Here is an 11,779-nt window from a genome sequence, read left to right as displayed (position 1 = left end):
GGGGATCTAGGATTATTACGTGACTTCTGACCTCTTCCTTGGAGACCTCAGTCAAAACGAGGATAAAAACAAAGCAGAGGCAAAGTCCTTCCGCTGCGTCCAAAACAGCTGACTAGTATACGGGTAAGTATGCTCAACTAGTGTGTAGTATGCCCGAAATCATAGTATGCATCAAATAGAATACGAAAATTACCAGGATGACATACTGTAGTGTGCAAACACTGCACACTACGCTGACAAAGAGCATCCCACAATGCATTGTGTCGGCAAGACGCTGGTAAAAGTTTCTATATCATGTCGTCATCAACCCACAAGGTGCTGAAAGGACAGTAGATCTGATAGATACGACGATGTAGTGCGTCCAAAAAGTGGTGTATACAGTAGTATGTAAAAGGGCATTTTGTATTGTTAAAGAAAGCCTCGCTCCCAGCCCAGGGAAGCAATACCTAATGACAGTCCTGATTGTTCTTCTGACGGGTCAATAAAGTTTCCCAAAAACGGGGCAAAAAGGTCGATGTTTTTATTTGTCTCCTTCTACTTCCACTGTCTGCCATCTGCCAGTTCCTCCCTCGGTGCCCGGCCGGCTCCCCCGCTTTGTTGGGCGGGAGTCGGGTGGCATTGAGATATTACTGCACTTAACCCCGAAGGGTGGTCGCCCAGTCAGGCGGTTGGAGGTCGGTGGGTGATGGGGGGGTGGAGGTGTGTCTGTGGCTTTGCGTGTGTACGTCTTTTTATTTTTTTTGAATGGGTGGTGGGAGATCTGTGCACACTCGCAGCGCACACTGGGCGATAGGCCTGGCATATGCCGCTGTTTTTATGGTACAGCACCGTCTCTTGTTGCTCCCCCACAGCATCTGTTTGATATGGTGTGTGTGTGTGTGTGTGTGTGTGTGTGTGTGTGTGTGAGAGACGGAGCGTGTGCACGTGTGTAAGTGCTTTGCGAGAGGGGTGGGGGCGTGCCCCTTTGCCCCCATGCTTGCCTTTGTTTCACCATTTCCAGCTTGAGGGGGTGGTATCCGTGGAAACGGATTTGAATTTCAAGCCAATTTAGGGCCAGAGTGAGAGGTGGATGGATGGATGTGATGGAGGGAGGTTGGTTGGTTGATGTTGTTTTTGGGCCTGAGGAAATGAGGAGAAAACATGCTTGGAAAGATAGATATGATGTGTAAATGCAAGGAGAGCCTAGGGTTAGGCCATATTAGGAAAATCTAATTTAAAATTTAAAATATTGATAATTTGACAATATTTTGGTCATTTCTATTGGGCGTTTTCCCAAGGTATGTACGATATTAAATAATCAGTGTTATTATTAATGTTAATATTATGACCAAGCAAGGTGAGGCATTGATAAGAACATCTAGAGTTCTGAAAATCACATTACTTTTGAGGTAAAGTAATGTGATTTTCTTAAAGACAACATTTAACTATATCACAATATTATGACAACCAGCCTCCCAGACTATATTTAGTGTCATATCACAACATTGATATCAGATCGATATATGGCCCCGCCCCAGAAGAACCTGCTTCAAAATGGCAATATGCAGTATACTGTCGATGGATGAGGGATGGATGGATGGACAGATGGATAGATAAAGAGAGCAGAGGCTTGAATTTGAATATTACTGTACGTCCCGTTTCAAATTTAAAATCAAGTCACAGTGGCAATAAATACAAGACACGTCGGATGTTCATTTGTACTCAGTATTTAAAAACATCAAAAAATATTATTCCTTTTTTCCATTCACTACCATCAAATTAAGAGCAGTTCAGAAGGAATTTTAAGTTTTATTTTTTTCAGAAGTTTGGTCCTTATAAATATGCATTATATACAAAATAATATTATAAAACATATAAAGAGCAGTTTTGTCATATTTAAATTAAACTCTGGAAATAATCATCATTTAAAAAAAATTACATTATTGGTTCTGTATTTATTTTTTGTTAATTTGTTATAGGCAGGCAGTGGTGTGACAGTCTCTCCCCCCCCCTTGAGTCTCTTTGTGTTTTTGTTTTTCATCCTTTTTCGTTGTGTTGCATAAAAACAGCTTCATTCCGCCTCCTTGGATCTCGCTGGCACAGCACTGACTATTGCGCCTCTGTGATTTCTCTCTTCAAATCCGTGTTGATTAAAAACTACCCCCCCCCCCCCCCCCACACACACACACAGCTGTTTTTTGTAGTGCAAATGATCCAAGAAGACAGCCCCCCACCCCACCCCCAATGTTTTAAGGCTTCTAGTGAATTTGGGCTGCATACAATCTTCACCATTTCATGGAAAAGTCCAACCGTTCATTGTTTGCGTGATTGACAGTTGAATATTATTTTCAGACATTCATAGCTCTTCCGGGTTTGTGTGGTTGTCTTTTGCATAGCAGGCGAAGCTGGCGAGAACAGTGTAACAAAAAGAAAAAAAAAAAAAGGAGGGATGGGGGGGGGGGGGCAATTTTCGGGGAATCAAATCTCAGGCACCTCCATTTTTGATTGGTTGGCTGGAACAAGTCACTGTGATTATCACACAAGGCCAGGTGGGCGAGGGGGGGACGAGTCGTCCGTCGCCTGTCGTCCGCCTCGGTTTGATCTCTGAAAAGTGATTGGTCGTCGGTCGGGTCGGTCCAGTTTGCCGTCACCGCAAACGAGAGAGGTCCTTGACTGTACACGCTTTGTACACGAGCAAACACACGGTCAACGCAGAGTTTATCCCCCTCCCCGCATGTGATTCTTTCGCAGAGCGCAAAGTTGTGCCAAGGTCTCCAGTTCTCAAGTGTTCCAGAGCAGCAGCTGTATGTCGGAAAACAATCTCCAGTCTCTTCTCGGCATTTGTAAACAATCCAGAATGTGATATTCTGACTCGATTGTGTGTGTGTGTGTGTGTTTCTTCTTGCTTTTCGGACGCAGCCCCCTCCCCCTCCCCGTGGATTATACCTGGGAATGAAGAACAGAGGAAGAGGATTGAGAAATCCGGTGAAATGGAAAACAGCCCACATGGTCTTGGTTTCGTGTATAGGATTCGACAGCACGCTGCTGAATATATTTATGAAACTCGTTTTTAACCTCTATTCTATTCATCTCGGAAAGGCGTTTTCCAAATTCCAAGGCGTTGGATCTTTAAGACCGAGCAGAGCCAAGCATAGTTTGGGAAATGGCCTCCTTTGAGTCAAGTCACCAAATTGTCAAAATAGAGTACAGCCAATGGCACAATCTACAGAATGCAATTCTACGCAGGATGGGACCACCAGATAACACATTGTTCATCCTTTTTGGATATTTACAAAAAGGCTCCGTCACCTGCGTTTACAAAGCAGACATTGTATACTCGACGCGGCACGCTTCAGATGGAACCGCAGGGGAAACGGTGGTTTTTCATCCTTACCTCTGTTGCTATGACGCACTCCCTCCTCTCCTCCGCTATAACAAACACAGATTGGTACATGGAGTCTCTGGGGGAACATATCGTTGATATCCTACACTCCGGCTTTTCACTGCAAACACAAATCACACTTTGCGTTAACACAAACCACAGGCACATGGCGGCGCTGCGCATTGGATTCAGATGGAGTGGGGTGGGGGGAAGTGTTAAGAAGGGAGGGGTGCCGTGAGGTAATTGCTAAATGTAAACTGTCCCTGTCAAATTGAAGCTGTTGTGAACAAAGTATGGTTTCCAAGTTTGTCAAGAAAAAGGTTTCAATTAGAGACGGATTGTTGGATTGAGACGGGCCACAGCAGACTCGGCCCAGACGGTTTCAGATGTTCCTTCATGTGAGGTCCGTTTGTCTTTTTTCTAAAAGTTTAAGAATGTTTATTTCAATTTTATCTCTCAGACCCCCACCCCCTGCTCCCTATCCCTCTCTCTAACTATTATTTTGTTAAGAGGGAAGTAGTTACAGAATTTAAACAATGCAGGCCTTGAGTGGAATTGCATGACTGGAAATATATACGAGACCATTTCTTAGTAAAGACCTCAAGCTTTGAGTAAGAATGAAATTTTAAATGACCTTTTGAAATGATGCTAGGACTGCACATGTTACATAAGCTGTGAGCTGTACTGGAGCACGGTAAAATACGTAGGAACATGCGGAACATGGTTGTCCTCACCTGTACATTCTACTCAAGGGGACTTTGTCTTCTAAACACTTGTCAAAAATAAGAGTTTTCTCTTCCTGCGACGTGTCGTCCTTGAACTCCTTTGACTTAGAGTTGGAGTACGAGTCCAGGTGATAGTTTTTATGGATAAAGTTCGACTTCTCCGACTCGCAGTCCACCTCCAGGCTGACCTTCTGGTTGGTGTTTTTCAGCTGGGACGCCGGGATCAGGTTGTCCCTCTGCACGTCCGACACGTTGTTCATGGTCTCGGCGTCGCCCCGGTCCCGGTGCGCCTGCCTGTGCACGTGCCTCATGGCAAGGCCCACCATGCACAGCAGCACCAGCAGCGCCACCAGCCCCACCGCCAGCGACACCGCCGCCCACTGGAAGCCGTCTGGGTTCTCCACGTTGGTGACGGGCAAGGTGACGGCGGCAAAGAACTCGCAGCGGGAGCCGGTGAAGTCCGGGGGGCAGGTGCAGGCGGCGGGGGGCTTCCCGGGGCCCCCGCCCCCCGTGCACAGCCCTCCATTGAGGCAGGGCCGCAGGGAGCACTCGTCCAGCGGGCGGCCGCAGTTGCGCCCGGCGTAGCCCGGGGGACACGCGCACGAGTAGTCGTTGATGCGGTCCAGGCAGGTCCCGCCGTTGGCGCAGGGGTTCCCGGAGCACTCGTTGATGTTGATCTCGCAGCGCTGGCCCATGAAGCCCGCTCTGCAGCTGCAGACACGCACGCCGCCGTGGAGCACGCACAGACCGCCTAGAGAAAACAAATGAGAAATACCATTAAAAAAAAAAAAGGTTTTTTAAGAGAGACGGAATCAAAAAAAGCATCCACAGTGAAATACACCGAAAAGAAAATCAGTGGAATTCGAGTTGCTGGAACAACTTTAAACGGTTGCTTTAATTTGTCCAACCTATTTTTTTTAGGGTTTCCCAACTTAAGTTTGGAACCTAATTTGTACATTTTACGAGAAAATGTAAGAAAAAAAATCGTTCAGCAAATCAGAGATCATTAAAATTTTTAAATACATTTATTCAAGTTTATATTATGACTCACATATGACTCACATACCGCCGCCCCACACACACACACGCATACAGACAGCTGCACATGAGGAAAGAGGAATTTAGAAGAACCTGGATTTAAGATGAGGTAAGATTAAATAACACTATATGAATCCCCAGGGGAGGATCCTGAATTTCTCCTCGGAGATGATCACAGTGTTATCTTGTCGTATCTCATCATATCTTATCTCATCTGAACATGCTTTTTCTCATTAAAGCGCTCCGCACCGCAGCTGCCCTGGAGCTACACTTGCGGGTGTCAACACTGCACTGCACTGAATTGTTCTGCCGACGCTTGAGAACAATCCCAGCTCCTCGATGTTTACCCAGAGAGAGAAATCGAGACACGTAGGATATTTGTCCGCTTTCACCAGCAACCGTCGCAGCAGCAGCAGCAGCAGCAGCAGCAGCAGCAGCAGCAGCAGCAGCAGCAGCGACATTTTACAACCCAGCGGTGTGAGCCACTGAGTGTTTATATGCCAGGACAATAGACATCAAGTTCCCACTGATTCCTGTTGTTCCACTTGCAGGAATTTGGGGGGTGTAGGGGGGGTAGGGAGGTTCAGAAGAGGGGAAGGGGGTGGGGGGGCGGACCGTACCATTAGCGCAAGGAAGCGATGTGCACTTGTCCACCCTCTTCTCGCAGTTGAGGCCGGTGTAGCCGCGGGGACACTCACACGCGTAGCTGTGGCCGCCGTCCTTCTCCCGGCACTTGCCGCCGTGGAAACAGGGGGAATCCCTGCACGTGAGCAGGCTGTGCTCGCAGTGGGAGCCCTCAAAGCCCTGCGGGCACGTGCACATGTAGCCGCTCTCCAGGTTCTGAGGGGAGGCGGGACAAAAGGGTGAGACAGAGGTCTCCAAACGCTCCGGTCGTGAACGGATCTGGATCCGTATTTTCGGCGCCCAACTCACGGTGCATGTGCCTCCGTTCCTGCAGGGGTTGCTGTCGCACTCCTGCATCTCCAGCTCGCAGTTGACGCCGGTGAAGCCCGGCAGGCACGTGCACGTGTAGCTGCCCTGCCCCGTGTTCATACAGGTGGCTCCGTTCACACACGGGCGGTGGTGGGTGCAGAAGTTCAAATCTAGAGGAGGAACAAGGAGGAACATTATCGATAGGGGACTCTTTGGGTACATCCAGAGATATAGAGTTCTAGAAATGACTTTAAAATAATATCTGTCTCAGTTGTGTTGTTCTACCTTGGTCGCAGAACAGGCCTCCCCAGCCCTCTTGGCAGTTGCACTGCCATGGCTGCTGGCAGGTCCCATGCTTGCAGGCCGGATACTTCCTGCACTCGTCACAGAACGGGCCTTGCCAGCCTTCCCTGCAGCTGGAAGCGAGAAAATACATATTTTTGATTAATCACAAAGACCTAATGAGTCCTGAAGCAGTAAGAGGGCTGTCGTCAATAACATCAATACACCCTTGCTTTCTTTAGCTTATTAGATCAGTGCACTTTGTTAAAATTTGCACTAGCAAACCGACGTAACCCTGCAAAAATAAACGATTTCCAGCATTACATTAATCAAGCGAGCAGGCGTGCTGTGCTGCCTGTTGAATGGGAGCAGGCAGCTTGTTTATGGTTTTATGGTCGGGTAATGGATCAGTTAACCACACCGTCAGGCCACATCAATCATTTATCAAGGAACCGCACTTACATGGCTGCCATGTAATTGAATGTATTGAAGAAAAACCATTATGTTGCAACATATATCCAATCCACTAGTCAATGATAAACTATGTGGCTTTTATTTTACGAGTAAATTATTGCGCCTATATTTTGATTGATTGCCACCTCAAGGATTTATTTTTATCTTTAAATTTTTTAAACTATAATTTCCAAAAAAAACCCTTGTATCAAAAGTGTACCCGGTGAGAATAACCATGGGAAAATATATGTTCTACACCCACATTAGAATCAGACTTTAAATTGTTAAAATACCAAATGAGTGATGTGACTGTGAAGTAAACAGTACTAAACAGTAAAAAAAAACAACATTGGTGATACTGGTATTGGTGTACTATGAATGGTGATTGCATCAAGTATTAGTGGACGGATTGATTTTCTACCATTGTTAAATATGACATTAAGGATTTTGTAGAATGGCTCTCTTCTCTCATGTTTCCCAGGGATATCAAATCCTCAACGTGTGCTGTCACAACACAAGCTTGCGGGTCTTAAAATGTCCTTTTAACAGTCCTGCATGTGGAGCTGAGCGGGCGGAGGCGCGGGGGCAGCTGTAGAGTTTCTGGGTATCCGGAGGGTTTAACCTCTATTTGGGTCACTTTTCGTTTGGATGGGCGGATAAGGGGTGGATTTGTGCCTAAAAAGGGGCTAAAATCGGATTTGAGAGGAATTTCTCACGAGCGGGTGAGTGAGTGAGTGAGAGAGTGAGCGAATGAGTGAGTGAGTGAGTGGGTGGGTGGGTGAGTGTTGTTGACGTGGAGAGGAGGGAGTCTGGGAAACAGAGAGGTGAGTGAGGGACGAAGAAATAAACAAAACCAAGGAGGGAATGACCTCATATTAGGCAGGCCTGAACGACCTTTAACCTCTTCCTGATGGACAATCTCGGCATGAGAATAATAGCAATGTTGAGTTCTTATATGATGAGAAAGAAGTCAACGTTGATAATTGTGGAAAAACAAGATGGTGTGTTGCCAGTAACGTCTTCCAAGTTGCAGTATATCACATGAGTGTTTCCCATGATGCACTTCTATGGCAACCACTCATTTCATCACTTCGTCTCCCCTAATTGTGTGTGTGTGTGTGTGTGTGTGTGTGCGTGCGCGTGTCTGTTTGGGTTTTCTTTAATCTTCTATATATTTTACTTACACACACTCGCCGGGCCGGGAACAGTTTCCATTTCTCTCACTACAGCCTTCCAGACAGATTGCTGAGGTAAAAAAAGAGAAGGGGGGGGGGAAACAAGGTGAATGCCCGTGTGATTTCATGGCATTATAATGAAACGGGAATAATACAAATAAATAAACAAATAAACGAATAATAATAATAATAATGAAGAGAGACTTAATGAATAGACGTGCTTGTCAATGCACGCCGTTTCACGTCCATATTTGTGGCGTATTTAGTGTAAATATAATAGTTTGCGCAGAGCGCCACAACTTTCTTCAAAGGCCTCGCGCTGAGAGACACGGATGCCTTTGATCTCACGCGCCGCGGCTGCCACGCGCCGGTCGGTCGGTTAGAGCTTGTTTGTCCCGTTCGGAGCTCCGGTTCCCAGAAACACACACACACACACACACACACACACACGCACACACGCACACACGCACACACACACGCACACGGCGGTTAGTCCCGAACAGATGCTCGCTCTCAATAGCGGACAGCTGTCGCCATTGTTGTTTGTCGCTCCGCGAGAAGAACCATATTTGCAGCTGCTACGCCGCGCGCCCAACAATGGAGGGCACCCACTCGAAACGTCGGTGGCGCGTGGCGGATAATAATGCCGCGATTAACCTTGGCGCGTGCGGCGCGCCGGAGGACGCCCCGCTCCGCCCGCCCGCCCGCGCGCGCGCGCGCGCGCGCGCGCGCCGGGATTATGTCGCCGGGACGGCACGCGAGACGCGAGTTGTCCCACGGCGAAAACCAGTTCGCGGCGAGGGGGGGGAGAAGGAGTTATACTTCAATTATTCATGAGGACTAATCGTACCTCGGCTGTCGCGGGCCCTAGGAAGCCATTACTCATGTGTTCTTCTCTCCGTTTTGATGTTTGTTGGAATGTTTCTTTTCTCGTAAATGCGTTGGATGTTAATTGTTCCGTAAATGACCCCCCCCACCCACCCCTGAAAAAGTTGGGCATCCATTTAACGTGATCCATCTTGTATCGATGCATTTATTTCCTGACGACTAATGCGACCATCACTGCAACACGTGCGCCCATCTGGTTGGAATCTGGCACCACTGTCGAAACAGCACTTGCCAATTCCTCTTCCCCCACCAAACGACACTGATGACAGACCGGCACATGGTAACCATTACTTTCGCGGCCTTCTCCTCCGATCTACTCCTTCATTTTTTGGGGCGGGGGGCGAAAGGGCAGCTCCGGTTATCGTCGGACAGAGACCCGCTTTCCCGCGAAAGAGGCTCTTCGACAGCCCCACCGGAACGTTGGAGGCATCCCAATTTCAGCAGAGCAGGCTTTCCTGCAGCCCGCCCTTTTCAAACCCAAACACCGACGACTCGCAGCGACACCGGCAATCGTGTCATCCAGATCGTGCAAATCGTCCAGAAACGCAGAAAAACCCAAATAGCACATTAGCTCGGCCATATGTCACCGTGTCATCTCCGATTCACAGCACTCAGCGTCCCGCGGTCTCAGGCCCTCCGAGGAGAAAGTTCCACTAATCCCATGAAGCATCTTGTACTGAATGACTATGAGGTAAGGAATCCAGTCTTTGCTAAATGCACCAATAAAGTAAAAAGTCCTAAACATATTCCGTATTCCATAACAGACAACGGTCCGCGATGTGGAAGGATGTGTTATTATCGTCCTCCATCTGAGACATTCATAAGGTAATGACACCGGTACACAAGATTCTACGCGACCCTATCGTCCATCACAATTTCACCTATCGGGAGTTGACAACACGTCAACGCCGCCATCCCATACTCAACACGATACACATATACTGTTAAAAAAAAAAAGAGAAGAAAAGAAAAATCACTTATTTCAACCCTAAAATCTTTCAAAGCTGCTGTTATGGTCAAAGGGGAGAATAGACCCCCCTCCCCGATGGCCTAAGCCTGGCCCGTGAGTGAGTTTAAAGAGTTCTCTGGTGAGTTGCTTACGTTCTTCGCAGTATTTCCCCGTCCAGCCGGGCAAGCAGGACAACTGCCCGTCGCGGGCGCAGGTGTAGTGGCCAAAGCGGTCGTCCCTGGGCGAGCATTTTTTGGAGCAGCTTTCGCCGTAGTAATTGTCATTGCAGATGAACCGGTACGAATACCTCAGCTCGGTCTGCTTCCAGCTCTGGGCGTCCTGGGACCACTCGGCCCCTACACCCAGCTGCCTTTGGACGGCAAAAAAGCCGATCAAAAAGTCTGGGTTGTTGGTGTCTAGAAAATGTGACGTAGGGAGAGAGAGTTTGGGAATTAAAACCAAAAGTAAACAGTAAAAACAATAAAATAAAATGCTTGATTTGTTCTGGGTTCATATATTATTGTATTCCCCCCCCCCCCCCTAAATACATTTGGTTTGTAATGTCAGCTGAACTTTTTCTTTTTGACAATGAAAAAATAAACAAAAAGAAAAGTGATCGAGTGGTGGTCATGTAGGCCAAACTCCACGGGCAGTTCTGTACTTTAAAAATGTGCCGACTGCCCATGTGACATGCCATACAGTTTCGATGAGAGGAAAACCAAGGTCAAAATTTTGGTTTCTTTACATCAGCAAAAACATTCCCAGGGCTGTTCCCCCTCTTCCAAAGGGCGGAACCGAGCAAGGTGTAAAATACAGGAAGATGTAGTCAGGGTCTTTTGGCAGGCACTGCGTATTCTCACCAAAGCCCACAGCTCTTTCCCACGCCAAAAATAAACCAAAGGAAGTTCAATTGTGTTGGTGGATAAGAATGAAAAAGGTGCCCCGAAGCTAATAACAAAGGCACGGCCGCTCAAAAATGTGTGAAATTAGAAAAAGTTGACAAATGCAAGTCATGACCCGTAAGTGTTGTTTCACAAAACATCAATAAATTAGGGTTTATTTTGTGTGTGTGTGTGTAGATCATTGTGCAAGAGCATGAATTTCCATTTGTTCGCCCCCTTGGGTTGAAATTATGCAAGAGCTCCCTCCTGCGGCCAAGAGTGATTTACTTACCTACAGAAACACTTTCATAAGGAGAATGCCAGGCTTCAATGATCAGAGAAAATGACCCCTGAGGAGAGAAAAAGAAAATAGAAGGAATGTTATAGATCCTTAAATTGAATATACATAATAATAATATGTGGATCACACCAATACCCTTCAAAGGACGCTCAACAGAGGAATGATTGCCTATTCCCTAGACATTTCAAACGGTTTCCAAAAGACACCAAACGCATCTTAAATATACAACCGAGTTTAAATATGCTACTGAGTTTACATCAAACCATTTCCCAGATTGAAGTGAACAACGTCGTGGGAATCCAATCCGTTTGTTGACAGAGTATTACCTAATGATAATGGATTAGGCGAGCCAACCAATAACCGGTGCGCTCCCGTAATACATGAGCTGCCCTCCATACCGACTCAATAAGGAATAAGGAACACGAATATGTATGAATATATGGGTTTTCTCTCGCTTCTCACCGGCCAACCGAAGTTGAATGGTAATTGGATGGGTCGGTCCGAAGGGCCGCCGTCTCTGGGGCTGAAGGAGTCGGTCCCCAGCACCGGAGTGACCGCGGTGCCGAAGATGCAGTCGCCTGGAGACACCACCGCCTGGTAGTTCTTCAGGCAAACTCGGAAGAAAGTCCTGCACTGGGGGCTGCACGCGTTCCCGTTGGCCAGCAAGCCTTTGTGGTTCCTGAACTCATGGAGGTCGATCTCAAATATCCCGGTTGCGAATGCCTGAAGAAGGGGAGAAGGAGGACACTTTTATTTTGTTTTATTTATTTTTTTTTTTTAAGAAAATGGCATT

At 47.2% G+C, this 11,779-nt stretch overlaps 1 protein-coding gene across 1 annotated transcript in view; it reads right to left on the bottom strand.

Annotated features, from left to right (window-relative positions):
• Positions 1-2,238: 2,238 nt before the first annotated feature.
• dll4 (delta-like 4) overlaps positions 2,239-11,779 on the bottom strand; it is a 10,217-nt gene continuing 676 nt past the window's right edge. Inside the window, exons 2-11 of the mRNA XM_079996821.1 lie at positions 11,449-11,709; positions 10,978-11,035; positions 9,957-10,220; positions 7,977-8,037; positions 6,343-6,473; positions 6,058-6,227; positions 5,745-5,964; positions 4,096-4,837; positions 3,374-3,482; positions 2,239-2,925 (exon numbers count right to left, since the gene is read on the bottom strand). Coding sequence (XP_079852947.1) covers positions 2,920-2,925; positions 3,374-3,482; positions 4,096-4,837; positions 5,745-5,964; positions 6,058-6,227; positions 6,343-6,473; positions 7,977-8,037; positions 9,957-10,220; positions 10,978-11,035; positions 11,449-11,709 — 2,022 coding nt within the window. The 3' untranslated portion in view covers positions 2,239-2,919. The remainder of the gene's footprint in view (positions 2,926-3,373; positions 3,483-4,095; positions 4,838-5,744; positions 5,965-6,057; positions 6,228-6,342; positions 6,474-7,976; positions 8,038-9,956; positions 10,221-10,977; positions 11,036-11,448; positions 11,710-11,779) is intronic.

This window comes from Zeus faber (assembly GCF_960531495.2).
Source record: "Zeus faber genome assembly, chromosome: 2".
In the NCBI taxonomy this organism is placed as follows: domain Eukaryota; kingdom Metazoa; phylum Chordata; class Actinopteri; order Zeiformes; family Zeidae; genus Zeus; species Zeus faber.
This window is presented reverse-complemented; position numbering and strand designations above follow the sequence as displayed.